The sequence below is a fragment of the Elephas maximus genome, chromosome 19, assembly GCF_024166365.1.
Source record: "Elephas maximus indicus isolate mEleMax1 chromosome 19, mEleMax1 primary haplotype, whole genome shotgun sequence".
Lineage (NCBI taxonomy): Eukaryota > Metazoa > Chordata > Mammalia > Proboscidea > Elephantidae > Elephas > Elephas maximus.
Window position 1 is genome coordinate 48,889,840 of NC_064837.1, and position 23,674 is coordinate 48,913,513.

A 23,674-nucleotide genomic window follows, 5' to 3' on the forward strand; every position below is an offset into this window, starting at 1 on the left:
TAGGTACTTTACATACATGATCTCATTTCATCCTCATGAGGCGAGTGCTACAATTTTACCCATTTGATATGTAGGGGGAGACCTGGTGGCGTAGTAGTTAAGAGCTCGGCTGCTAACCAAAAGGTTGGTAGTTTAAATCCATCAGCTGCTCCTTGGAAACGCTATGGGGTAGTTCTACTCTGCCCTACTGGGTCACTATGAGTCAGAATAGACTTGATGGCAACGGATTTGGTTTGGTTTGGTATGTAGGGTAGATGGAGGTCTAGGGAGGTTAAGCAGCCTGCCCAGGACCCCTACCCTGGTAGACAGGGTAAGAGGATTTGATTTCCTGGGGTCCGATTTGAGAACTGGCCCCACTAAACATGCACTCTGCTGTCTCCCATTGGCCACACTTCAGACACCAGACAGAAGGACCACAAAGCCCAAACACATTTTAAAAACACTCTTCCCTGTACTTCCTGATCTGATGCTCATGTCAGTCCTGCAATAAAAGTAGAGATGCCCCAATGGATGGGCTTAAGCAGCATTCCTATGGACCTAGGACTTGGTGGCAGCAAGCTGAGACTAAGAATCCAACATCCCGTCTTCCAGTCCACTGCTCACCTGTCCCCGCCAATGGCCACGCCCTCATAAACACCATCCGTGGTCCGGGAGATAATATTATTGAGCTCGTTGGACATGCCCCCTGAACGCGAGACGTAAGCCACGCTGCCAGGGCGGTATAGCTTGGAGGCCAGGATGTTGTCCAGCATCCCACCTGTATTCCCAATCTTAAAGCATCCAGGCTTGATGCCTCCAACCTGCAGGGGCAGAAACAGCAGTCAGGAAAGGAGGGAGGAAAGACAAGTCTCAGTTGATTGCAGAGTTCAGGAGAATCACAAAGCCCTGGTATTACCTGCATGGCCCACTCTGGCTAGGCTGGGAGGAAAATGACCAAGAGAACTACTGCCTGCCCATTGGGTTTTCTGCTTAGAAAGAATTTCTTCTCTTTCTCAAGAAGCATTATAGAGAAAGGAGAGTCTCAGTGGTAAAACATGGCTTACTACCACAGACTCAGAAGGACACTCAAGGCCAAGTCATCTCTCTTGCTCCAAGAGGGCTGCAGTACCCCATAAAGGTCACTAGCCTATAACACAGGTACACTTCTCTGCTAAAAATTCCCTGCCTCTGAGATGGAGGGTCCCTGACTTAGTTAAAAAATCTTAGCTTCCAGGAGATTTTTAATACAGCAACTAAATAAAAACAAAAAATTAAAAAAAAAAAAAATATGACAAAGCGATTTCTTCTTACTTAGAGATCTTTAGGTTAAAAATAAGGCCTCCAGGTAACTTTTTCTTTGGTCTGTAGTTAAGGGAATAATCAAAGACTATGCTTTTGTTGCTTAAGGGTGGGGAAACACTAAAAAAATAAATCTTTTGGTGAGCCCCTTGAAATTATAAAGGTGATACAGACTAGGGAGAAAGCCATTTTGAAAGTTAACTGGAAGTGGACAGCTGATGCCACCTGGTACTCCCTAGGTCTTTTCAGCTTCAGAGGGAGACAGAGAGTCTACAAGTGAGTTTCCTGAGGGCCTAAAACTTCATACCATAGCCTCAGATTTAAAAGAAAACTTTCTGGGGGAGAGCTCACAGTGGCAGGTCCAATGATGGTCACTCCCTTCTGGTCTGCCTTCTTGATCAGCTTCCTTGTGAGGGCCTCTGGAATGCCTTCAGCTATGATGGCAATGGTCCGGATCTAGAGGATGAGAACAGTTCCTTCCTGTTAATCTTTTGCCAAAGACAGGGCAATGAGGCAGCAACTGTTCAAGGACCCACCCTCCAAGCCCCCTGTGCCGCCTTGCAGGCTCTAAGAACAAAGTAATGGTAAAAGCATGTACCTCCTTCTTCCCACAGGCCTTCCCTGATCACTCCAACTCTCTCCCAAAAAGCAAGGCAGTGGACAACTGGTTAACAACAGAGCAACTCACTAACTAAGCAGGAGCAAATGTTTCTGAGTACCTGCTACAGCCAGAGCGGCTGTATTTTCTCCCACCTAAAAATTCCCAGGAATCAGACCCACATGCTCCCTACCTTTCCTTGTACCTGCTTATAAGGCAGCTATCTATGGTTTTCTCCACTGTGCTCTCTCTGACTCTATGTCCCCATAGACAGAGCCAGTACATGAGAGAAATGAGCCGTTTCCATACTCAGACCAGAAAGTAAGCTGGGGGAGAAAGTCGGGGGGTGGGGTGGCCCAAGAACCATCTCTATTTGACTCTAGACCAGAAGGCTGGCAAACTTTTTCTATAAAGAGCCTGGCAGTAAGTTTTTAGGCTTTGTGGGTCACATGATCTCTGGGGCAACCACTCAACTCTGCCATTGTAGCATGAAAGCAACCATGAGTAATATGTAAATGGTGAACAGGGCTATGTTTCAATAAAGCTTTATTTACAAAAACAGGTAGTAGACTAGATTTGGCCTTTGGGTTGTAGAATGCCAACCTCTGCTCTAAGTTTTAGAAGTAGCTTGTTTTTAGCAGGAATGCTTTCTTTTTCACTTCATCTAGTTATCAAAACGAGCTTACTTTCTCCAATCATAAGACAGAAATAAGCCAATCTGGGTCTGGAGAATAATTTTGAACAAGAGAGCCAATATCCTAATCTATAAAGGGCCCTTGCAAACCAGTAACAAAAAAGACAAACACTCCAATAAAAAAATGAAGGTGAAAGGCAAGTCATAAAAAACAAATGACCAATAAAACGCTTCAAAAAGCACATCTTCGGTAATCGTCAAAGATATACAAACTAAATATTGCCTATCTATTTGACAAATATGTACGTGTTTTAAATCCAAACATTCAGTGCTGGCATGGGTACAGGGAAGCAGACGCTCTCAAACTACCAATGGGAGTTTACAATAGCACACACTTTCTGGAGGGCACCGGGACAGGACAGACCAAAGCTTTCAAACCTGCCCATACTGACACAGTAGTTCAAATCCTAGAAATTTACACCAGGGAAATAAGTAAGGATGTGCGCAAAATGGTAATCTAAGGACACTCATCGCAAGACTTGGAAGAGCAAAAATGATGTTTCCAATAATTTACTGATGTGGAAAGAGTAAGTGAAGAAAACAGATTATAAAATAGTTACATACAATATTACTGCATTTGTTCAAATCCAGAAAAAGACGCGGATAAGGATATACTTGAACGTCAGAAGCTGTTTCTGGGACACGGGACTTGAGGTACTTATTTTCTTATTATTTACCAGTATTTTTAAATTTTTCTATAAGTATGCAATACTTTCATAGTAAGAAAATCCTTTTGATTCTGTTTTTCAAGCCGGTCTCAGGTAGCACAGAGGAGCTAGAAGGGGCGGATGACTCTGAATTGACTATAAATCCATTTAAGTGGTCACTGCCCAGTCCTCTCTGCCCTCAGTTACTGCTGTACCTTCTAAAGATCAGGTGTCTCCAACCACTTTCACCCAAATAGGCCACTCCCAAATCTCAGCTCCTTTGTCCCAGGTGGTAGTGACTACGGAGTCCACCTCTGGCCCTCAGGCCCTGTCGACCTACCTGTGCATAATTCATGGTCTCGATGGTACTGTCATAAGCTGAGCGGAGTGAGGCAAAGTTGATCAGCACATCTACTTCCGGGTGTTTCTTCATTGCATCTGCCATGTTCTTGAAGACAGGGATCAGGATCTCCTTGTGACCCCAGTAAAACTTCTGCTTGTGGTCCCCACTGTAAGAAAGAGGGGGAAGGGTTAGGGCATCCCCACCATGTCAGGGCTAGGAGGTTTCCCCTCTGTTTCTGAAGAGCTGGGAAGAGAGAAGCCAAGGGGAGGAACTTCACCCAGAAGGGGGAAAGAGCAGAGTCTGCCCTGAAAGAGCTTCCATCTGATGGAAAAAGACCATCAAGAACACCAATTGCCCCAGTCTCTGAGATGAACAGACCCTTCCTCAGCAAAGTGGGTAAGCCAGGTAGGGCCTCAATCTTTGTCTTAGCAGCAGAGGGAGGGAATTAGGTGAGGAGATCCTGCTTGGCAAGTCCTCCTGCTACGGTGAGACTCACGTGAACGGGTAGACCATGGCAGCCACCGATGGCTCGTCTCGGGAGCACACATAGTCAAAGTCCAGCATACCCTGCACAGCCCGGGTCTGCATACCCCACACGATGGCCTTGGAGTGGCGGCTGAAGAGGGTGGTGTTCTTTCCTGGTGGGCAAAGACACAGAAAGTGCACCCAGAATACACCCCCCAGGAAACTCACAGGGGCAGGGGCTGCCCACTAGACCCTCTACACCCCAAGTACAAGGACCGTGGCCCATCAAAACTGCAAAGGAATGTCAAGGGGACAGAAGTCTGAGAACTTGGAGAAAAACTACCTCAAATTTCCTCTGAAAGGAGGTGGCAGAGAGAGCAAAACGAGCTAAGAAGACTTGCCTGGCTGGTAAATAGCTTTGAATGAACAGAGAAAGGTCTCCCCATACAAGAACAGGCCCCACAGACGAAGACTCCAAGGAGGAGAATTCCGACAGGACCTGCTTAATTTCAAAGGAAAGAGGTGTCATCAGCCTCTTGCTTACGTGCAAACGGAGTTTTGACATTATTTTTAAAGCCAGTGAGGAAAAATGTTAAGCTTCTCCCAATTTCGGTGACCTCAGGACTTTAAACAGCTCTCCAACAGCCCTTATCTCCCTGTAAATCTGGATGTAAACCAGGTCAGGGTTTGAATTCTCATGAATTCTAGGTCTGTGAAGGTCCAAAGAAGAGGTCCACTGCTGCTGGAGCTGCGGGCAACAGGGCAGCTGTCACTCTGACTGCGGGTCTGCCTGGCTCTGGCACCAGGCAGGGGACAGTCCTCCCCTCTTTTTCCCCTTTACCAGGCAGTTCTTTTCTGCTCCGATAATGCTCTGGGATGGGATTGCCAGTGGAGAGGAAAGAGGTGAGAGTCAAAAAGAAGGGAACAAAGCAGCGGGCACAGATGCATTCCTCAGCCTCAAGGGACCGTTTATCACCTGCTGGCAGGTGACCTCCCCTCCAGCTCCCTGCAAATCCAGGAGACAAGCAGCCTGCAGGGGAGGTGCTCAGCTCCCCCAAGGAGAGCAATGCATCAGGCTCAGTGGCATCTGGTATTAATTAACCCACTGTACCAGGGCAGGCTTGGCTAGCCAAGGTTTGATTAGATAAAGGGACCATTTCCCAAGGCATGTAGGATTCTCATCCCTATAGGCGGCCTCTTCCAACACAGCCATAAGCTCCTGATGACAGAAAGTTCCTGACTTTGCAAATACCTGGGATTTACTGTCGCTGGGGCCCGTCTGGGTTCCCATGATTCACGAGCTCACAGAACAAGGGAAGCCACCTAACCCAGTTTCTTCACTTCCCAGACCCAGGGAACTGAAGCCCAGAGATGCCAAATGACAGATCCCGGGGCATCTAACATCAGAACCAGGATTACGGAATAATTTAAGACACAGCTCAATTGTGCAACTGAGGAGGCAGAAGATAAAGTCAGTGCTACTGGGCCCTGCCCCTTCCTAAGGGGGCCCAGACGATCTCTACAAGCCCACCCTTACCCCAGCGTGAAAGGGACTCAGGAAAGGCAGGACCTAAGTGTGTTCCCTCCTCATGTGCAGAGAAACCAACACTGAAGGGGGTGTTCCTCAGCCCACTAGTTGCAGGGGGACCCCAACCAGGCTTCCCACAGCCCACACCACCAGGCTCTTCCTAGGTCTCACTGAGGGAAGAACCCCTGGCATAACCTGTCCTCTCTCCCTGACCTGCCCTTTCCTCTCCCACCTCTCAGCACTGCTCAGTGAGAAGCAGGAACAAGAACAGAAGCCTCTCCCCACACCCATCTGTCCCGGGGTGGCAGAGCTCTCTGCAGAGCTATTCTGTTCCTGTTCTTTCTGCACAGGCCTCTGAGTTTGACTTTTAGGTGGATCTTGCCAGAGAAAGGAAATGTAGAGATAAAAAGCAGCTGGGCCAAAGGGCTGCATTCCTGGCCTTTCCAGCATGATTGTTCCTGACCACTCCTTCCATGCCTCTTAACCAGGGGTCAAAGGTCATCTTCAGAAGACCCCCCCCACCCCGCACCACACCACTGACAAAATCTCCCACTACTGTGAAGGTCTAGAAGTTAAGTGGAGAGCCCATGCTTTGAACTGATTAATCAACTCACCTAGGTCAATGGGTGAATGCATGTGTGTGTGTGCGTGTCGTCAGTTACCAACAAGTAGATTCTGACTCATGGTGACCCCATGTGCGCAGAATAGAACTGCTTCATAGGGTTTTCAAGGCTGTGACCTTTCGGAAGAAGATGGCCAGGCCTGCCTTCTGAGGTACCCCTAGGTGGGTTCGAACCTCCAACCTGTCAGCTAGTAGTTGAGTGTTCAATGGTTTGTGCCACCCAGGGATGCCGTGTGTACGCATGCAGGCACAGAAAATGTCCGCTGTAAACCATGACCTCATACACTACGCAAAGCCCAGATTCTTTCCAATTCCCCAGTTATAGACACACTGCACAGCCTTCCAGGTTTCTAGCTCTCTCACTGTCTAGCCAGCTATCTTATTCTTCCACCAAAAGCTCGTCCCTGGTATTAGGAGCTCTGGGATAAAGTTGGCAGTGGTAAGGCTGAGGCAGAAAAAGCAGGAATCCGATGACATCATAAGAAGGAAACCAGACACAGTGACCCGCGGCTCCCCCTCCTGCATGCCTGTGGCAGCGCCCACTGCTCTGGGCCACTCCCCCTCCAGCTTTGACCCCTCCCTCCTTGCTGCTCCACTCCACTCTCCAAGGCTGCGGCCTGGCTCTCCTTCTACAGCTTCCAGCCCCTCCCCAGCTCAGAGCCAGAGGGGTTGTACCATGAGGAGGAGAGTGAAGGGGACACATACTAAGCAGGGGGTAGAAACGGAGGAAGACTAGGGCTTGGGGGCAGGCCACACCGAGGCAAGGACAGAAAATGTATCAGACAACACTGCAACCCGCCAGGGGAGGGGGGATACAAAGCACATGGTAAAATGATAACCGAAAACAAAGTGACACAGGAGCTGGGGTGGGGTCGGGCATCCTACCTTGCAGGGGTCTTGGACTTGGGACTGAATCTGTCAAAGAAAATGACCAAGGCAACTGAGTGACTGGCTGACAGCTGGAGGCTTTGGAGGGAAAGGGTGGGAGCAGGGATGGGTCCTGTGGACAAGCCTCTTAGTGCAACGCTCTTACCATCTCTTGCCTGCTCCACAATTGACAGGAGGAGGAAGGCGAACAGGTGAATTCATCGATCAGCCAAGCATGAGCAAGGAAGGGCACAGAACCAAAGGGGGGAGAGGGAGGGGCGAGGGAGGGGCAATGCAAGGGGCCAGGAGGAGAACAAAGGCCTGGAGGTACGGAACTCCGAGGCCTCCCGAGGCCAGGGTGCCCTGTGGAGGAACAGCTGGGTGCCCTAGTTGGCCCTGCCTTACCCTCTTAATGCCAATCCCTTTTTGTCCCCATGAAGCACAATGACTGAATGAGTATGAAGCCAGGACCTGTCACCCCAGGCTGTGGACAAAGCTCTTGGTTTGGGGATCTCAGGGCAGTGGCTTCTGATCTCGAATCCCTGGAGCTAGTGTCAATATTTCACAGAATGCCTTAAGCAAAGTGTGTAGCAGGAAGAGACTGCCCAGGCGCCATCAGCTAACTAACGCCAGTTATTGTTATTTGGTTATCTACTGCTAGTCACATGGGCTGACTGGCAGGGATTATGGCAAAGTCCAGATGGGCTGGTAGATGAGCCGTTTCCTTAAGGTGGATTCACAGGGGAGGGACTGTTGTGGTAAGAGCCCCAAGATGATGGGGATGAGGGAAGGCCCCGCTGTCATAGGAGCTTGCTCTGCTGTACTGAGCTCTGAGCTCCTACCGTCCATGTAGGAGGACAGTCTGGGGACCTTTCCATTACCCCATCTCCTCCACACTTCCCTGCCCAGCTCACCACCCCACCCCCCGGGAAGAAAGAGGGTGGAAGATAACAGGGTGGGGAGTAAGGTGACCTAGGCACATGTGGGTCCTCAGAATCAGGAGACCCATGGGGCAGGCTCAAGTCACCTCATTCTCACATTCCCTTCCCATCCCATGCTCTAGGCCCACTCCTACACAGAAGCCGAAACGATTTTCCATCACCTCTGCCAGCCCAGGCAGGTCTGGAAAGGGAAGAAGGACAGGGAGAGGGCCGAGAGGCCATTCCCTGCAATGTGCCTGAGACCTGTAGGAATTACCTTGTGGCATGGCAGGCTTGGCCTTCTTTGCAGGAGCCACCTCGTCAGCCCTGGACTCAGAAAAAGATGCCGTCCTGCTGGGGGCTGGGGTCTGAGGTGGGACAAGGAGAGAGAGGGGTAATCATGGGTAGCAATGGGAAAAAAGCCATAGGTCCTTAAGGCCCCAAAGAAATCATGCAGCAAAAACTACTAACGGTACTGTTCTTTACGAGCTGCTTCCAAAACTTCTATGCCTACTCCTTACATATCGACTATCTTGTTATCCAATGTTTCACATTTACATTAACAGTAAAAAATCTACTATCTGACAATTTTGCACATTAACAACACCCACTGGCAGTAACAAGTGCCAAGGTGCGAGGCGAGAGTACCACTGGCTGTGAAGGTTAAGGTTATGTGGCAACTTGGCTGGGCCATGATTTTCAGTGGTTTGTTTGGCAGTTATGCAATGATATAATTTGGTAATTATGTAATGATGCAGTCATCCCCCATTTTGTGATCTGATTTGATCATCCTTCATTTTCGCATAACGCCAATTTTCACACAAGAACCTGGCCTTTGGAACCTACCCACGTCGATAAGCGAGGAGTGGGTGTATTTTCAGATGAGCAAACTGAGGGTCCAAGTGGGAATGATACTTGCCAAGGACCCCTCCTCAGTGAGAAGTAACAGAGCCAGAATTTGAACTCAGGTCTGATTTTAAAACCCTTGCTTCTTCCATTATACTACCTTGACTAGCAAAAACAGAAATTGGCATAGCAATCCAGAAACCAAATACATACTAACTTCCCCCCATATCTTTCCAATGCCCCCAAATGGAATGCTCTAGAAGGGTGGGTGGCAGTAGTGGATAAGATTAGATGGTTCCTTTAAGGAGAGAGGAAGACTGGTACCTACCGACGTGCTACCGCTGGCATTGAGGAGAAAGTTTGCAGTGTGGGCCGCCGTGGGTGGTTGATTGGGGATGGGCCGGTGACCCAGGGCCATGCCCACAATGGCTGTCATGTGAGTCTCAGTGCCAAAGACATGGATGGGGATCCCAGTGGTCTTCCCTGTGGGGGAAGGAAAAGAATCCATCACTCCAGTTTTCACATCAGTGGCCACGTCCACATAACTCTGCAAAGGTAACTAAGACTTTCTGTGCATGACAAATCACCCACGACAAATTAGCTATCATATTTTCACCACCCAAACGAATCTCTGTAAAGACCACCTACTGATAAGGAAAGCAAGAAACAGCTCTACTGTCAAGTCTCAAGTGACCAAGGGCATTCTTAGAACCCACACTCCTCCATGGGTGGCCTGGTCCCAGCTCTCCCACCCCTCAGCCCCAGACACCCATGTTCTCTGCACTCCAGCCGCACTGGCCTCTCTGTTCCTAAACACCCTGAGCTCATTTTTCCTGGACTCTGGCCCTGTTCTTCCCTCTGCCCCAGATCTTCTCTGGCTGCTGTCTTGTCACTCAGCTCAGCTCCAGTGCCACCTCCTGAGAAAAGCCTTCCCTCACCTCTGCCAGTCACTCTCCCTCACATCACCCTATTCTGTTCATAACACAGATCCCTATCTAACAGCATCTCGTTCATGTAACTGTTTATTTGTTTAACGTCTCGACCGTGAGAGCACGACGTAGTAACACTCACTTTGCTGTCCCCAGGGCCTGGCCTTCAGCAGGTACTCAGTTTTAGGTGAATGAATGAAAACTAGGACTTGGAGCCACCTCAGGTGATTTAGGGGGATTTACTGCTTGCCACAGATCCCAAACTGGAAAAATGGGGGGATGGAAAGGTCTTGTCTCTCCAACTAAAGGGCAAGTGCACTGAGCGAGAGCATCTTATTTCTGTAACCCTTCTGACACGTTACACAAATCCCTGCTTCCCATGTAACTGCTCTCATAACAGGGGCTGCATACCCTGAAGTTTAGGACAGGGGCTCTGTGTCACCAAGGACAGGGGATGGGAGTATAATAAAGTCAAAGGGCATCAGTCCAAAGCTGCATACTCAGAAAGGAAAGTAGGCATACAGTCCAAAGCCTGGCCCTCCTTCAGGAATCCCACAGAGATAGGCCACCTGACATTCAGGGTGGGAGAGAGAAGAGGTCCCCCAGCTTACCGACTTCTCCCATCACCCGTAAGCCCTCCTGATAGTTGGGGCCACCTCTTCGGACAAAGATAGTGACTTCATGATCTTTTAGAGGTCCCTGGTAATCCCGAATTGCTCTCACGATGCCCTGGAAGCATAAAGAGATGCCAGAGACCCATGACCAAACACAAGGTAGCCATGAATCAATGACATAACCAGGATAGACGAATATACTAGGATGTATGTAACAAGGGCGGCTTCTCATCAAGTAAGGCAGACCCTGGCAATGAAGGGTTTTGCACATGTGGACTATGCACAGTCAACTCAAAGGCCTAGGGCACATGATCACTTGTAATGCTGATGAGGTGAGAGCGGAGGATGCCTCCAGGCACTGGGGCACAGGGCCTCCAACGTCAGCATGTGCCTTTCTTCATCTCTTGTTATGTCTGCAGTCATTCCTGTTATGTTACTGCAACTGGGGAGCGGGGGGACCATGTCAGGGTCCAGTGCAAAGCTTCTCAGAGATATCAGGATACCGTCTTCTTAAGTGTCAATGTTCTACAAAAGTTTCTTCAAGTGATTTAGGGAACAGCCCTTGCAATGGATACAAAAGAAGAGCTTGGAAAGGTGTGTATTGGTTCTGTCTCTCCAGAGCAAGGGCTGGTTTGCTGAGATTTGTCACCCAAGGTATTTCTCTTGAGGCTCTACACACAGTTCCTGTTTCAGGAACCCTATCAACGGCGCTCCCTTTGACTATAAGGTTGCTTAGAAATTAAAACAAAGCCATAGCATTTCACCTGTTTCAGATTTGTCTGTTGAATCGGGGACAGTTATAAAGGCTCTTTCAGGGAGGACCAATGAGGCCTAAGAAACCCTGCTTGCATAGTGGTTAAGAGCTACAGCTGCTGACCAAAAGGCTGGCAGTTCAAACCCACCAGGCACTCCCTGGGAACCCTATGGAGCAGTTTTACTCTGTCCTATAGAGTCGCTATGAGTCAGAATTGACTCGATGGCAACGGGTTGGATGAGGCCTAGTCCCCTCTTCCTGAAAGAGCAAAGTTTTGAGGCTGACACTTACTTACTTATGATCCTCAAAATGTATATGGAATTACCAGATGCTGGCACGCTCTTCGACAGCCTCACTGAGCATCTGACAGTACAGAATATTAAGGGGCCTCCTGAGGAGGCTACTTTGAAGGGAATGGCTCTTGAGACATGCTAGCTCTGTTACCCTTGACAAATGACAGTCACGTTTTCTATAAACCATGTGCCCATATCTGTGATTCAGGAGCCCCAGAGCATCAAAACACTTTCCTCATCCTACCTTTCAGAGAAGGAACTGATGGTTTAGAGAGGACAAAGACTGGGAATTGCAGAGAACCAGGGAGTGTTAGAACAAGGTGCTGAAGAGAGGGTTAATTGAGCCCATTCTCCAAAAACTGGTCCTGAAAGGAGGGACAATGGAAATTCGCCTCTGCCCACACATCCAAATGGGAGAATTACGGTCCAGGGAGCGTCAGCAGCTTGTCCACAGACACACAGCTTCAGACCCAGCTCTCCTGACTCAGTGTTCTCTGTACTTCCTGAGAGGGGCGCCTGGGCTTCCCTGGACCGGGAACTCATGGGGAGTTGCTCTGTCTCAAACCTTGCTGATGAGACCCGTTCCCCACTTCCCCCAACACCGCATCATCTGTGGCTGATTACCTTGAACGTGGCAGCTACGTTGGTGAAGTTTGCGATGCTGCCTCCGATGATGAGGATCTTACCTGAGTTTGGAACAGGGACGTAAAGAATGCATTAGAAAGGTGCACCTGAGCATCTTATCAGAAATCTAACTGAGGGAGTTATTAGTTCTCTCTCCCCTCAGTGAGGGCCCCCCAACTCTTCGGAGCTTTCAGGGCAGAGGCAGGGAGTGAGCAGGATGGTCTGAGGCCCGTTCAGCCTTATCTACTCAACTCTCCATCACCTGCACCACCGAGCAGGCAGTGAATCCAAACCCAGAGAACCGCTCCATCTTTCCTAGCTGGCATCCAGAACTCCAGCTGGGTTTCTGGGTGCCTCTGGCTGGACTCTCTATCTGCTTCAAGGGAACAGGAATTGGTATGTGGCCCTAAAACACTGGACAGGTGGCAAAGGGAGGCTGGGAATCACACCAACCAAAAACACCAAGCCTGTTGCTGTGGAGTTCACTCTGACTCATAGCGATCCTACAGGACAGAGTAGAACTGCCCCATAGGGTTTCCAAGGAGCGCCTGTTGGATTTGAACTGTCAACCTCTTGGTTGGCAGCCATAGCTTGCCATAGCTTTTAACCACTGCACCAGCAGGGGTCTGGGAATCCCACAGCCCAGGCAATAAATATGTAAGTGCGTCATGAAGAACTGAGTTTACAGAGACCAGAGTAAGAGCACACCACCGCCTCCTCCACGCTTGCACTTTGAGCTTTATGCACACATGGCCCCTTGCCCTTTCAGAATCCCCGTCTTCAGAGATGCTGTCACTGCCCATTGTGCAGTCAAGGAAGCTGAGGTCCAGCAGTTAAGTGATTAGCCCAAGGCTGCAAGGGATCAGGAGCACAGGCTCAGAGGCTCCTAGTACAAAGCTGTTCCCACTGCACCCCACTGAGGAGGGGGTGTATGTGTCTCACCATCTGGGTGTTTCTCACGGGTCATGAGGGACAGGATCGTCTTGGCATAGTCATAGGTCTGCTGCTCACTGGGGGCACCAGAGTACTCCCCATAGTTCGCCAGCTCATTGACGCCCCCCAGGTCGCAGATAGTGTCACTGCAAAGGAGACACCAAAGTCAGTGCTGGCTCCGAATCTCAGGGCAGAGAGTGGCAGCCTGGTGCCTGGGAAGACATGCAGATCCCCCGAAACGCTAAAGTCAGCCTGTGAAACTGCCCTCACAGGGCTCCAGCCCTCAACACACGCAAGTCACACTAGAAGACTACTTGCTCCATCAGGTTTCGCCGGGCAGTGCACTCTGTAACCCCATGTGACCACAGGGCACCCAACCAGACAAAAACAAACAACCAGTTGCTGTCAAATAGATTCTGACACGTGGCGACCCCACGTATGCAGAGTAGACCTGTACTCCACAGGGGCTTCAAGGCTGTGACCTTTTGGAAGCAGACTGCTAGGCCTTTGGGTTTTAACTTTTAGGCTTTAACTGTTGGTACCATCATGCGGCTCTGGACCAGACAGTGGCGGGTAAAATGCACAGTGAACACCTCCCCACGGCAAAGACAGGAAATACTGCACAGTCCAGAAGTCCCTGGCAGTCTGCCCAACAAAGAAGGAAAGGTACAGTGCGGCCAGAGGAAGGAGCCCACTGCATCATGGGAGGGAACGTGGTGGGCTATACGCCTAGAAAAGAGCCGTCATCTGCTGTGCTCTAAGTAAAAATGCTAACGATTACACAGTGTGCAGAACAGGTATGACCCCATTATTTCTATAAAGTGAAAGATGTGAAAATACATCATTACAGGCATTAAAACGCCTAGAAGGGCATAACCACCATGGTGACCTGGTTGGATGAAGGGTGGGGAAAAGGTCCAGGGAACTTTCACTTTCTAGTCCATTTTCTTTATTTGCTCTGCCTTCACTTTGAGCACGTTATCACTAATTATAAGAACTGAAGAAAACAGAAAAGGTTGCAGAAGCCACAGGGTCCAGGGCTGGCCTTCAGCAGAGTTCCTCAGCTGAGGGCCGCTGCTCTCATTTGCTACACTATCTCCTACTCCTCTCCAGGTGAGAAAACGGAGGCTCCAGAGGTGAAGCCACTTGGTCCAGGCCACATGGACAATGGGTGGGCCCCAGCACATGCGGACCCTGGGTGGACCCGGCTGGCATCCCAGCGGCAGCCCCCTCCAGTCACCTGTACACGACAGAGGCGCCACCCCCGGCCACCATGGTCCAGATCCTCCCCTTGGGGTTCAGTAAGGTCAGCTTCAGGCTCGCTCCACTTTTGGCATCCAGGTCTGCAATGTAGGCTTCCTAGGAACCAGAGAGCAACAGGTGGGCCCTTGGGTGGCCCCCTTCACAGATCCCAGGACCCCTCCCCTCTCCCTGGAGGCACACAAAGAGGTCGCTCGATCACCTTAAGGGAGAAGGAGAGGACTATGCAGGGCCCACATGCTGGGGACAAAACATGACGGCGTCTTCAAGTACCACAACCACCCACAGCCAGTTACTACCTGGGGACAAACTTCCTGGTGCCTTTCTCTCCTTCCCTCTGCCCAAGTCCTAAGCCTCACTACGTCACTTCACTTCCACCCTGTTCCCCTCACCCCCGCTCCCAACTCTTGGGGGTGCCTCCTCATCACACATCTCCTCCCCTCCCCAGGTGGTACCCTTCTCCCAGCCCTGCCTCCTCCTTTGGCCTGGGTTACTTCACAGAAGGTCTGGTCCTGCTGGGAGAGCTTCTCAGGGGATGGGGTGGGGAGGAGCAATTAAAATTCCCAGCGAGTGGCCAGAGAGAACTACCTTCCCGACAGGATTAGGGGGAGCCACTAGGAATTATCAAGAAGCAACAAATCAAGTTAAGAGCCCAGGGAGGTTGATTGAGAGAGAAGTCTAAAAGGGTTTCTGGCTGGAATTCAGAGGCTGGGTGGACTCCCACCCCCACCGCGCTGGGGTTTTAAGAAAATTAAATGGTTCTTGTCCTTCCTTTCTCTGCCAAGTATACAGCCCACAAGGGGGGCCAAATGCTCCTCTGAGATTAGTCACCCTCCCCCAGGACCTCCTCATTGCCTGTCTCCTCCCCAAACCAGCCCTACCTCTGGATAAGCCTCTCGCCCGAAGGGGGGAGGGAAGTCGATGTCACCCCACTTCACTTTGCAGATATAGTCAGCCGTGGCGTCCACCTTGGCGGCCAAGTCAAGGATGTAGACGCCATCTTTGGTCACAACTGGGAGAGAAGCAGAGGCAATCAGACACCAGCTCTGGACAGAGGCGACCACCAACCCCCAAGACCTTCTTCACCAGACTCCCCCCAAATGCCACTCCCATGGGGTACCACACAGGCCTAATGACCTCCTGAGTTCTACGAAAAACCAGAATGGCTCTATGGAGGCCCAGCTTTCCCAACATTAAAGGAAAAACAAGTTCTGCACAATTGGCTCCCCCTCTCTGATCTCTAGGTGATATGCTGTGGCAATGTTTAAACATCTTTATAAATCACCACACTCTTTGCTTTAAATATCTAACCATTCATCATCTGTGGCCCTGCCACTAAAAAAAAAAAAAAAGTGCTTTAGATATATGTTGCTGTTAGAAGCCCCACTAGCTGTGCACATCTGGGTTTCCTGGGGCTCAGCTGGGAAAGCTTCAGTATCAGGTAGAATGGGACACTGTGGGGCACACTGGGACCCCAGCCAGCAGGACTCATTTACTGCAGCCTCGCTGGGTATCCATCTTCCTTTTCCCCCAGGGCCATTTAGCTAATTAAGTTTAGCACACAGCCATCTGGTCCATTAGGGGGACTGCATCCTCAGCGGGAAAAGGATTTGATTTCTTGGCTCCCTGGACTTTGCTCTGAGAAGCCGTGCCTAGCATCAGCCTGCACCATTCTCCCCCCACACCAGGGCCTGCCTCCTGCAGAGCCTGAGCAAGCCTGGACCAAGCTCTTCTTAGTGTGGACCAGCTCCTAGCAGGGACACTGTGCCTGGACAGGGAGGAGGGAGGGCTCCCAGGGCACCAGGAGGAAAGAAGGGTCTGAAGGGGCACACCAGTGTAGAGGCAGCCCAACTCCCCGATCTGGTCAGACAGCCTAACCCACTGGCAGGAACAGCAAGGGAGTGCGCAGTCAGATCAAAACCAGAACTTCCCCATCACTAAGCAATTCAAGACCAAGGAAAGAAGATGGAATAGGTTAAAAAGAGGAATAATTGCCTTCTGAGAGCTCGGAAATGGAAGCCTGCAATAAATGAGCAGATTCCTCCACACACACAGAGCTATCTGACCAGTGTTGAACCCACGGGGGCTAATTCTCAGAAGGTCAAGGCCAGGGGTACTATAGCCACTGATTCTAACTGACCCTTGTCCCTTCCCTCCTCCAACAAAGCCAGTTACCAAGGGGGTTGATCTCGAGGTAGGTGAAGTACAGGTCCTCATAGAAATCGAAGAGGCCAGAGATAAAGCTGGCCAGAATTCTAGAAGGGAGAGAGAGGGAGGGAGAGAGCAGTCAATCCACCAGGAAGTGCCTCAGCAGCATAGCACCCCACCTCCCCACAGCCATCTCTCATTGCCACAGACAGCTCCACTTCTTGACACTGCCCTACCAGCCCCTGACTTCTTGCTTTCCTCTGCAAACCCTGCTCCCCAGACGTCATGTGTCAGCCACTGAGGTGGAAAGGAGCTGTCAGGCAGAGCTGGAGAAGGAGGCACCAGACAGACAGGGGCAGGAGGTGAGAGTAGCTGACAGCATGTTTGGGTCTGATTCACGGCCAGCCTCCCCTCTGACCCAGCTCTTCTCCTTTGGACAGGGAGGGGTTGCGCCTGCCAACCCTTCCACCCAGATAGCAAAGGCGGCTCCGCTTCCTCCCGTCCGTGACCAGCACTTCGTTCATCTTCCCCGTTTCCCGGTGCCACCTCCCTGCTGTCCCTTTCACTCAACTCTTTCTTGTCCTCAGGGGCGTGGACCAACAGGTGCTTCTTGATGTCCTCAGGATCCAGCTTCTCGTCCACACCGACACGTAGTTTCTGGGCTTTGGTGTCCACGTCGCCCACATCCACACCACCCTCGTGGTGGAAGAGGACGTAGTCCCCTTCTCGAGTGGCATAGATACAGACGTAGAACTCCTCTACCTGGCAGGTAAAGAGACCATTAAGTGGCGAGGAGCACTGAACTGGGGGAGACAGAACCACCTACACCAGGAGAGGTGCAGGTGAAGAGGCCATGAAGTGATGAGGAGCACTGAATTGGCAGAGACGGGGATGCCTCATCTCTAAACCCAGTAGGAAACATTCACCCAGGGGAGACCAGTTCAACACCTTCCCCTTGCGGACAAGGAGACGAAAGGCCACTACCCCAAGGGCTGACAATCCAGAGTGTGAACTCAACTGAAGGGGGAGTCCTGACTTCAAGTCTTTCTCATTCTGGCACTGGGAAGTCCCCTCTGTTACCAGTCCTAATTCCTCCCTGCTGCAAACTAAGCCCTCTCCTTCACCTCTGCTCCGTAGCACCCTCAGGCCCTCAGCGCAGCTTCAGAGACTTGGATCCCTTTGACTGGATTTTTCCTTGCATCATTTTAGGGTCAACAGACACAAAACTCCAGCCGGGAGAAGACCAACCTTGGAGCCGCCTCACACATACCTGACTGTGGGGGACGAAGGGCTCGATCAGAAAGTTCTTGAGAAAGCCTTTGGCCTTGCCGACCTACGGAGAGATCGAGGAAGATGAGGCTGAGAGACAGCATGTCTTACCGCTCAGGGTAGGAGGTGGGACTGCCCTCTGTCCCCCCACCCGCCCTCCCGTCAGAGGTGCCACAACACCGGACAAAGAGAGATTTTCCCAGAAAGCAGGGCGCTGGGGTCACAGACCCATAAGCTCACAAAGTCCTTGTGGACTTTGTGTGTCCTGGCTTTGTGCCAGCCGCAGTCTGACACATACTGACCTCGCACATTCTTTTCTGCCTCCTCTGGGGGGTGACATATGAGCTGTAACACTACCCCCGCCCCAAAAGCACAGAAAGTCATCTCCCTCCCCGCCAGTACAGAAACTGAAGAGCTCAGACAGACCATGGCTACCTGGAGCTCGGCCAGGGAGACCAGAGGACTTAGAACTTGGGGAGGCGACCATTCTGCTTTGTCTGCCTTGCAGTGGGCACGGTGACCCAGCCAAGGCATGGGGCACAGCAGGGAGGAGGAGAGGAGAGGCAAAGCTTGATGCGGAAAACGATTCTACCCAGCCTTTCCCAGCTGAGGACAGCAGGCCTGCCGAGCTAATCAGTTTGAGTGGGTCCCTGGCGGCTGGCAGCTGAGGTGAGACAGTCCTCATCCCAATACACCCCGAACCCTCCACCCAGCCGGCACGTCACTGCTGAGTCAGAGGCCAGACAGTGATCCATCAGAGGTAATGAGCCGCTCCTGCCAGCCTGACACTGCTGCTAGTTCCGATGTCCCCGGTACCCCCCTCCAAGAGCCCGTTGGGGGAAGGGAGAAGGATGGCCTCCCTTGGGACACTGCTCAGCCTCACAAGCCAGCTGTCCTCTCCCCAAAGGCCTGGGAGTTTAAAAGTTAGGATCCTTCTGCCCCCAGACTCTCATGCAATTTCAAGGATCCTTCTTTACCCACGAGGGTTCAGATACAAGGGAATTAACATTAGGGGCTGTTATGGATTGAACTGTGTTTCCCCCTCCCCAAAATAGGTGTTGGAATCCTAACCCCTATACCTTTGGGTAGGAGTCCCTGGATGGTGCAAATGGTTAAGAGCTCAACTACAAGCAGAAACGTTGGTGGTTCAAACCCACACAGAGGTACCTCAGAAGACAGGCCTGGCGATCTGCTTCCAAAAGGTCACAGCCTTGAAAACCCATGGGGCAGTTCTACTCTGCACACATGGGGTCGCCGAGAGTCAGAATCAACTTGATGGCAACTAACAACATTCCTTTGGGTACAATCTAATTTAACACTATGTAATCGCCTTCCATAACGTAATCTAATGTAATGGAATCAATCAGTTGAGGTCATAGCCGTGTAGGGCAGATCCTAAATCTAATTACTTTTGAGTTATATGAAGACCAGCATAGATGCAGAGCAAGCTGGCAGACACTGGGGAAGACAGCAGCCATGTGAGAACCACCAAAAAACCAAGGAATACCTGGGCATCTCAACAAGACAGGAACTGACACAGCTGAAACCCTAATTTGGACTTTTAGCCTCCAGACCTGTGAGAAAATAAATGTCTGTTCCTTAATGCCACCCACTTGTGGCATTTGTGTTAAAGAAGCACTAGGTAACTAAGACATGGCTGCTTTGGGGAAGCCCATTTAAGGAGGATGATGTCGCCTTCGCCACCTTCATCCCTACTTCCAAGTCAGCCAAGGGAGAGCACAGCCCCAGTCCCTTCAGAGCCACGTGTGCAAAGCCAGGTGTGAACGGCACATCCTACCCAAGCTAAGCCAAGGCCCAGCCACCATGCCCTGCCCCCAGTTCTGGAGCTCCCTTTGGGGTAAGGAGGAGGAGAAGAAATGCGATTTTATTTCCAAGTAGCTCTCAGCCTTCTTAGACCAGATTTCACTTTAGGTCTCTCATTTACATAGCTGAAATTAATCAAGGAGCTGGGCGAAGCCAAGAGCTGAATTTACTCTTCAGCATGTTAACTATCTCACCCTAGGTTCTTGGCTCAATAACGTCTCTCTGCCTAAGCAATGCTGTATCTCCCCTTTCCATCTTTTCTTACCCACCCTTTTAAGCACGCACAGCATCACAAGCCACCATAACCCTTTCCGGAAATTGGAAATTAAGGAGTGCCCGGAGCAATCAGAGTTGAATCGCCATGATCATTAAAAAAGCAGACCGTTTCAACCTGTCTCTCCAATTGTATTGGGGTTACTTTTCCAGCACATCTTGCCCAAGCTGACAACAAGGGGATTTAGGATTCCCTGATGGAGTAGTCGGGAATAAAAACCACGACTGGCCCTGCTGCCCAAGGCACTTGGGTGGGTCAGCTCCACAGGACTTCTGCCTTTCCCAGATTGCAATACGACTGGTTTGTGGGGGTGGTAAACAGGGCTGCTGATCCGGAAGTGACCACGTTTGCTTCTGTTACCACAGCATATCAACCCCAACCCTCTACTCAGACTCACCGTGGCCTCCTGTCCCAGCCGTGGCTTCAGCCAGGACTTGACCCCATCCAGAGTCAGGTTGACCCCCACTAGCCCCAGCTTTCCACGCCGTTTGATCAGCTGGTCTGGCTTGACCACCAGGCTCTGGAAGAGGGAGGAGGTGGGTTTGTATTTATACCAGGGAAGGACAAGGCAGAGTAAGAGATGGCAGTTTAGGCACCCAAAACATCTAAGACAGCCTGGTGGTTTCCAATCCACCCTGCTCCCCAAACCAAACTTCCCTCATCTATCCCAGCCCACATCTTTCTTTAGACTCCTAGCAATCTAGAACCACCCATGTCCAGGACAGAGCCTGGCAGGATAGGTGCTTAGCGAATACCTGCTGAATAAATAAGTGGCTTGCTACCTTTCCCTAAGTCGTGTATTAGCTTCTTCATTAAATTATAAATGCTTCAGAATACAGACCGGGGCCTATGCACCAAAAAGGCAGAACAGAGAAACAGAGCCTGGGGATTGCAAAGGACCTTAGAGGTCACCTGGTCTACCCCGCTCTGTGCTTGAATCCTGCCCAACAAGCAGCCACTGTTCATATGCCTCTTGGACCAGGAAATCCACTACCACCTGAAGCAGCCCCAGTTATGCTTGGGCTGCCTCATAGTGGGTGGGAACCTGCATCCCTGAAACCACCACCATCCACCATCAATTCTAGCCCTGCTTTGGCCAGGCCAAAGAAGACAAATGGCTTCCCAACAATGGCCCTGCAATGATCTGAAGATAGGAGCCTCTACTCCAGGTGGACATCGCAGGGGTCAGCCATTCCTCCAAGAGTATAAAGTCACACTTCCTGATCACCCTGATGCATCCCTGATGTACTGGGCAGGGGATGTGCCTACTTTTTATCGGCCATCCGTCAAGCACGGCAGTACCCTAAGTACTTTCCAGACGTTACTGTTAATCCTCATAGCAAACAAGGTTGAGTGTTAAACCCCACTTGACAGATGGGGAATCAAAAACCAGTGAGGTAAGATGGCATGCCCCAAGTTAAGTGGTTAACAAAAAGAAAGCTGAGATTTGGACTCCAGTTTGTCCTATTCCAAACCCGTGCTGTGTACACCATGCCAGGGTATCTTAACAAGCAGGGCCTGGAGCTGAACACACAACCCTGCTGGGTCTACTACCTGCTGCCCATTAATGCAGGCAGTCCATGATTATATAACCTGTTCAGACACCTCTAACAAACCCAGCGCTTTCTCAGCCCCAAACCTGGGCCTGGAAGAAGGGCCCAGGATGGATGTGGGGCTCACCTGGCTGAGCAGCCAGGGGTGGTCCTGCAGCAAGCGGGCCCAATCTGTGTCAGGGGTGACCCGGGCATACTTGAACCGGTTCTGGATGGCTGAGGTGGTGCAGATGTACTTGTAAAGGAGTTCTTTGCCCGTTTGCTCTGAAATCGCCTTGGCTGACATGGCTGCAGAGGGTCCTGCTCTACCTGCTGGGGTGAGAGGAGCTGGTCAGAAGGGGCTAGGGAAATGGAGGCCCATTTTCCCCAGCAGGGCAGACCCACTCCCAGGTGCCCCGCAGATGATAAAACCAGATCCCAGCTCTTCTCAAGAGGGAGGAAAAGGGCAGGCCCAGCAGGAAGGATGGAAGGGAGATCTCAAATAGCACTTTCGCCAGCACAGAAAGGCCTGGAGATGATGGGTGGAGATGGTGGAGAGATGGTAAAGCAAAACAAAGGTGGCATTTTCCCTGGGACTCTTGGCCGCAACCCTGTCTCTACTCCCTCTACACAAACTAGCTCACTCATAACCACATTCATCCTGGAACGAAGGCAGTTGGACAGGAGACCAGGAATACCACTGGTGTGGCCCCAAATCCAAGTGCTAGTGCCACAAAGACACTGACACACACCCTTCAGTTCTCTGACCTGTGGGGAACACAGCTGGAATTGCACAATGCTGGCCTTACTCCCCCGCTCCACGTCTCCCCCCGACCCAGACTCTGATCTCCCCAACATCCAGACTCAAGCATAAACACACACTGACACACTCCACCAGGCCAAGAGCCAGGCCAGCAAGTTTACTTAGCCTCAGGCCAGAGTAAGGCCCCAGGCCCTGGTGAGGTAGGGAGGAAAGGGGAAGAAGCCCCTCAAAGTCCATCTCTCCCAGGAGCTAGATTCCCACCCTGGAATACAGACCAGACACAGGGCGGGGGACACTGTGACCTCCAGCACATCCCATCTGCCTGCTGAGTCATCCAGTTGCTAATTTAGAGCAAAACCCACTAAGCAAAACAGAGGCCTTTCTGGGGACCACCCTGTACTGGTCACTTGTATCTGAGCCAGAACTATGGTAGGGGGCAGAACTTATCCTTAACCATATGTATACAGAGGCTTGTCTGTACATACGTATACAAACATATGTATATAAAAGCCCTGTGAAGCACACGTAGATTCATAACCCCATTTCTAAGATGAGGAACAGAAGCTCAGAGAGGATAAAATAATTTTCCCAAGAAGCCCAACTAATTAAGCAGAGGACCCAAAACCAGAACCCAAAACCTCTTACTCCTGGTCCCCAAAGAGAAGAGACTGTTCCTCTAAGAACCAGGCCCAAGTCCTCCCTCCACCTCAGAGAAAGGTCTTTGATGACAATTTCTTCACCTTCCCTCCCCACCACCTTGCCCTAAGATACCCATTCTCCCATAAGGTACCCTGAGGAACAAGTCAGGGGGAACAAGAGAGAGAAGGGAGATGGGAAGGGAAACCAAGTCAATTCACGCCAAAAGCTTGAATTGAAGCTGTTGAATTTGCTGGGGGGAAAAAAGGCTAAGTGCTAATAAAGGTGGTTGGTGATAAGGAGTGGGCTGCTTTACTCACAGAGGGAGATGGGTCTCCATTCCCAGCTCAGGCAAGGTCCACATTCAAGGGCCACTTTACACCTCCCCCTGCCCAGTAGGCCAGGCTGGACTTCATGTTCTAATCCTGGCTTGGCAGCTCCCTCAGCTAGTCTCAAACTCAGCACAATGGGCACATTCAGCCCAGTGTCTGGCCCAAAGTAGGGGAGCTGGGAAGGGGCTCAGAGGAGCTGTTCCCTTCTCTGGCCTTCCCCTGGGATGATTCCGGCTCCTTCTCAACATGAGTTTCCAAAGGAGATGCCCCATCCAGCCCCAGTGCCCCACAGTCCTCGAGTCCCCACCCACTCCAGTTCCATATCCCAATCTTCTTGACTCATACCAGAAAAACTGGTCCTGAAATTGGATGTGCACACATCCCCCCTCCCAAATAGAGTACAGCCCAGGGCAGGAGAGGAGGAGGGGCAGCCGTTGACCACCCTCAGGAGTGCAGACCCTTCTAGCACATGGGATCACAAACCCCAGGAGAAAGAAAGCCCCTCAGCTGGGCCTCCCCAGAAAAGAGCAGTCGGACACTTCCATCCTGGCATCTCCCAAAACAGACACAAGACTCAGCTTTGGAAAGGACAAGTGAGAGAAAAGGGACCTTCTGCAGCTGGAAAAAAAAATCAGAATTTTCTTGAGCCCCAGATCAAATCTCAAATCTGAGAGCCCATCT

General features: G+C 51.0%; 1 protein-coding gene across 7 annotated transcripts in view; it reads right to left on the minus strand.

The window, feature by feature from the left end:
* ACLY (ATP citrate lyase) overlaps positions 1 to 23,674 on the minus strand; it is a 38,523-nt gene that overhangs the window by 12,536 nt on the left and 2,313 nt on the right. For 3 of the 7 annotated variants that reach the window (XM_049859354.1, XM_049859348.1, XM_049859350.1), the window contains 17 exons: positions 21,411 to 21,595; positions 20,128 to 20,250; positions 17,634 to 17,696; positions 16,935 to 17,125; positions 16,391 to 16,470; positions 15,097 to 15,227; positions 14,196 to 14,314; positions 12,965 to 13,101; positions 12,023 to 12,084; positions 10,349 to 10,466; positions 9,137 to 9,291; positions 8,240 to 8,330; positions 7,061 to 7,090; positions 4,057 to 4,198; positions 3,558 to 3,726; positions 1,630 to 1,734; positions 604 to 800 (listed from right to left, as the gene is read on the minus strand). In XM_049859354.1, the coding sequence (XP_049715311.1) occupies positions 604 to 800; positions 1,630 to 1,734; positions 3,558 to 3,726; positions 4,057 to 4,198; positions 7,061 to 7,090; positions 8,240 to 8,330; positions 9,137 to 9,291; positions 10,349 to 10,466; positions 12,023 to 12,084; positions 12,965 to 13,101; positions 14,196 to 14,314; positions 15,097 to 15,227; positions 16,391 to 16,470; positions 16,935 to 17,125; positions 17,634 to 17,696; positions 20,128 to 20,250; positions 21,411 to 21,569 (2,072 nt within the window). In that variant the 5' untranslated portion in view covers positions 21,570 to 21,595. The remainder of the gene's footprint in view (positions 1 to 603; positions 801 to 1,629; positions 1,735 to 3,557; positions 3,727 to 4,056; positions 4,199 to 7,060; positions 7,091 to 8,239; positions 8,331 to 9,136; positions 9,292 to 10,348; positions 10,467 to 12,022; positions 12,085 to 12,964; positions 13,102 to 14,195; positions 14,315 to 15,096; positions 15,228 to 16,390; positions 16,471 to 16,934; positions 17,126 to 17,633; positions 17,697 to 20,127; positions 20,251 to 21,410; positions 21,596 to 23,674) is intronic. The other 4 variants (XM_049859351.1, XM_049859352.1, XM_049859355.1 and 1 more) reach the window with 2 other exon arrangements.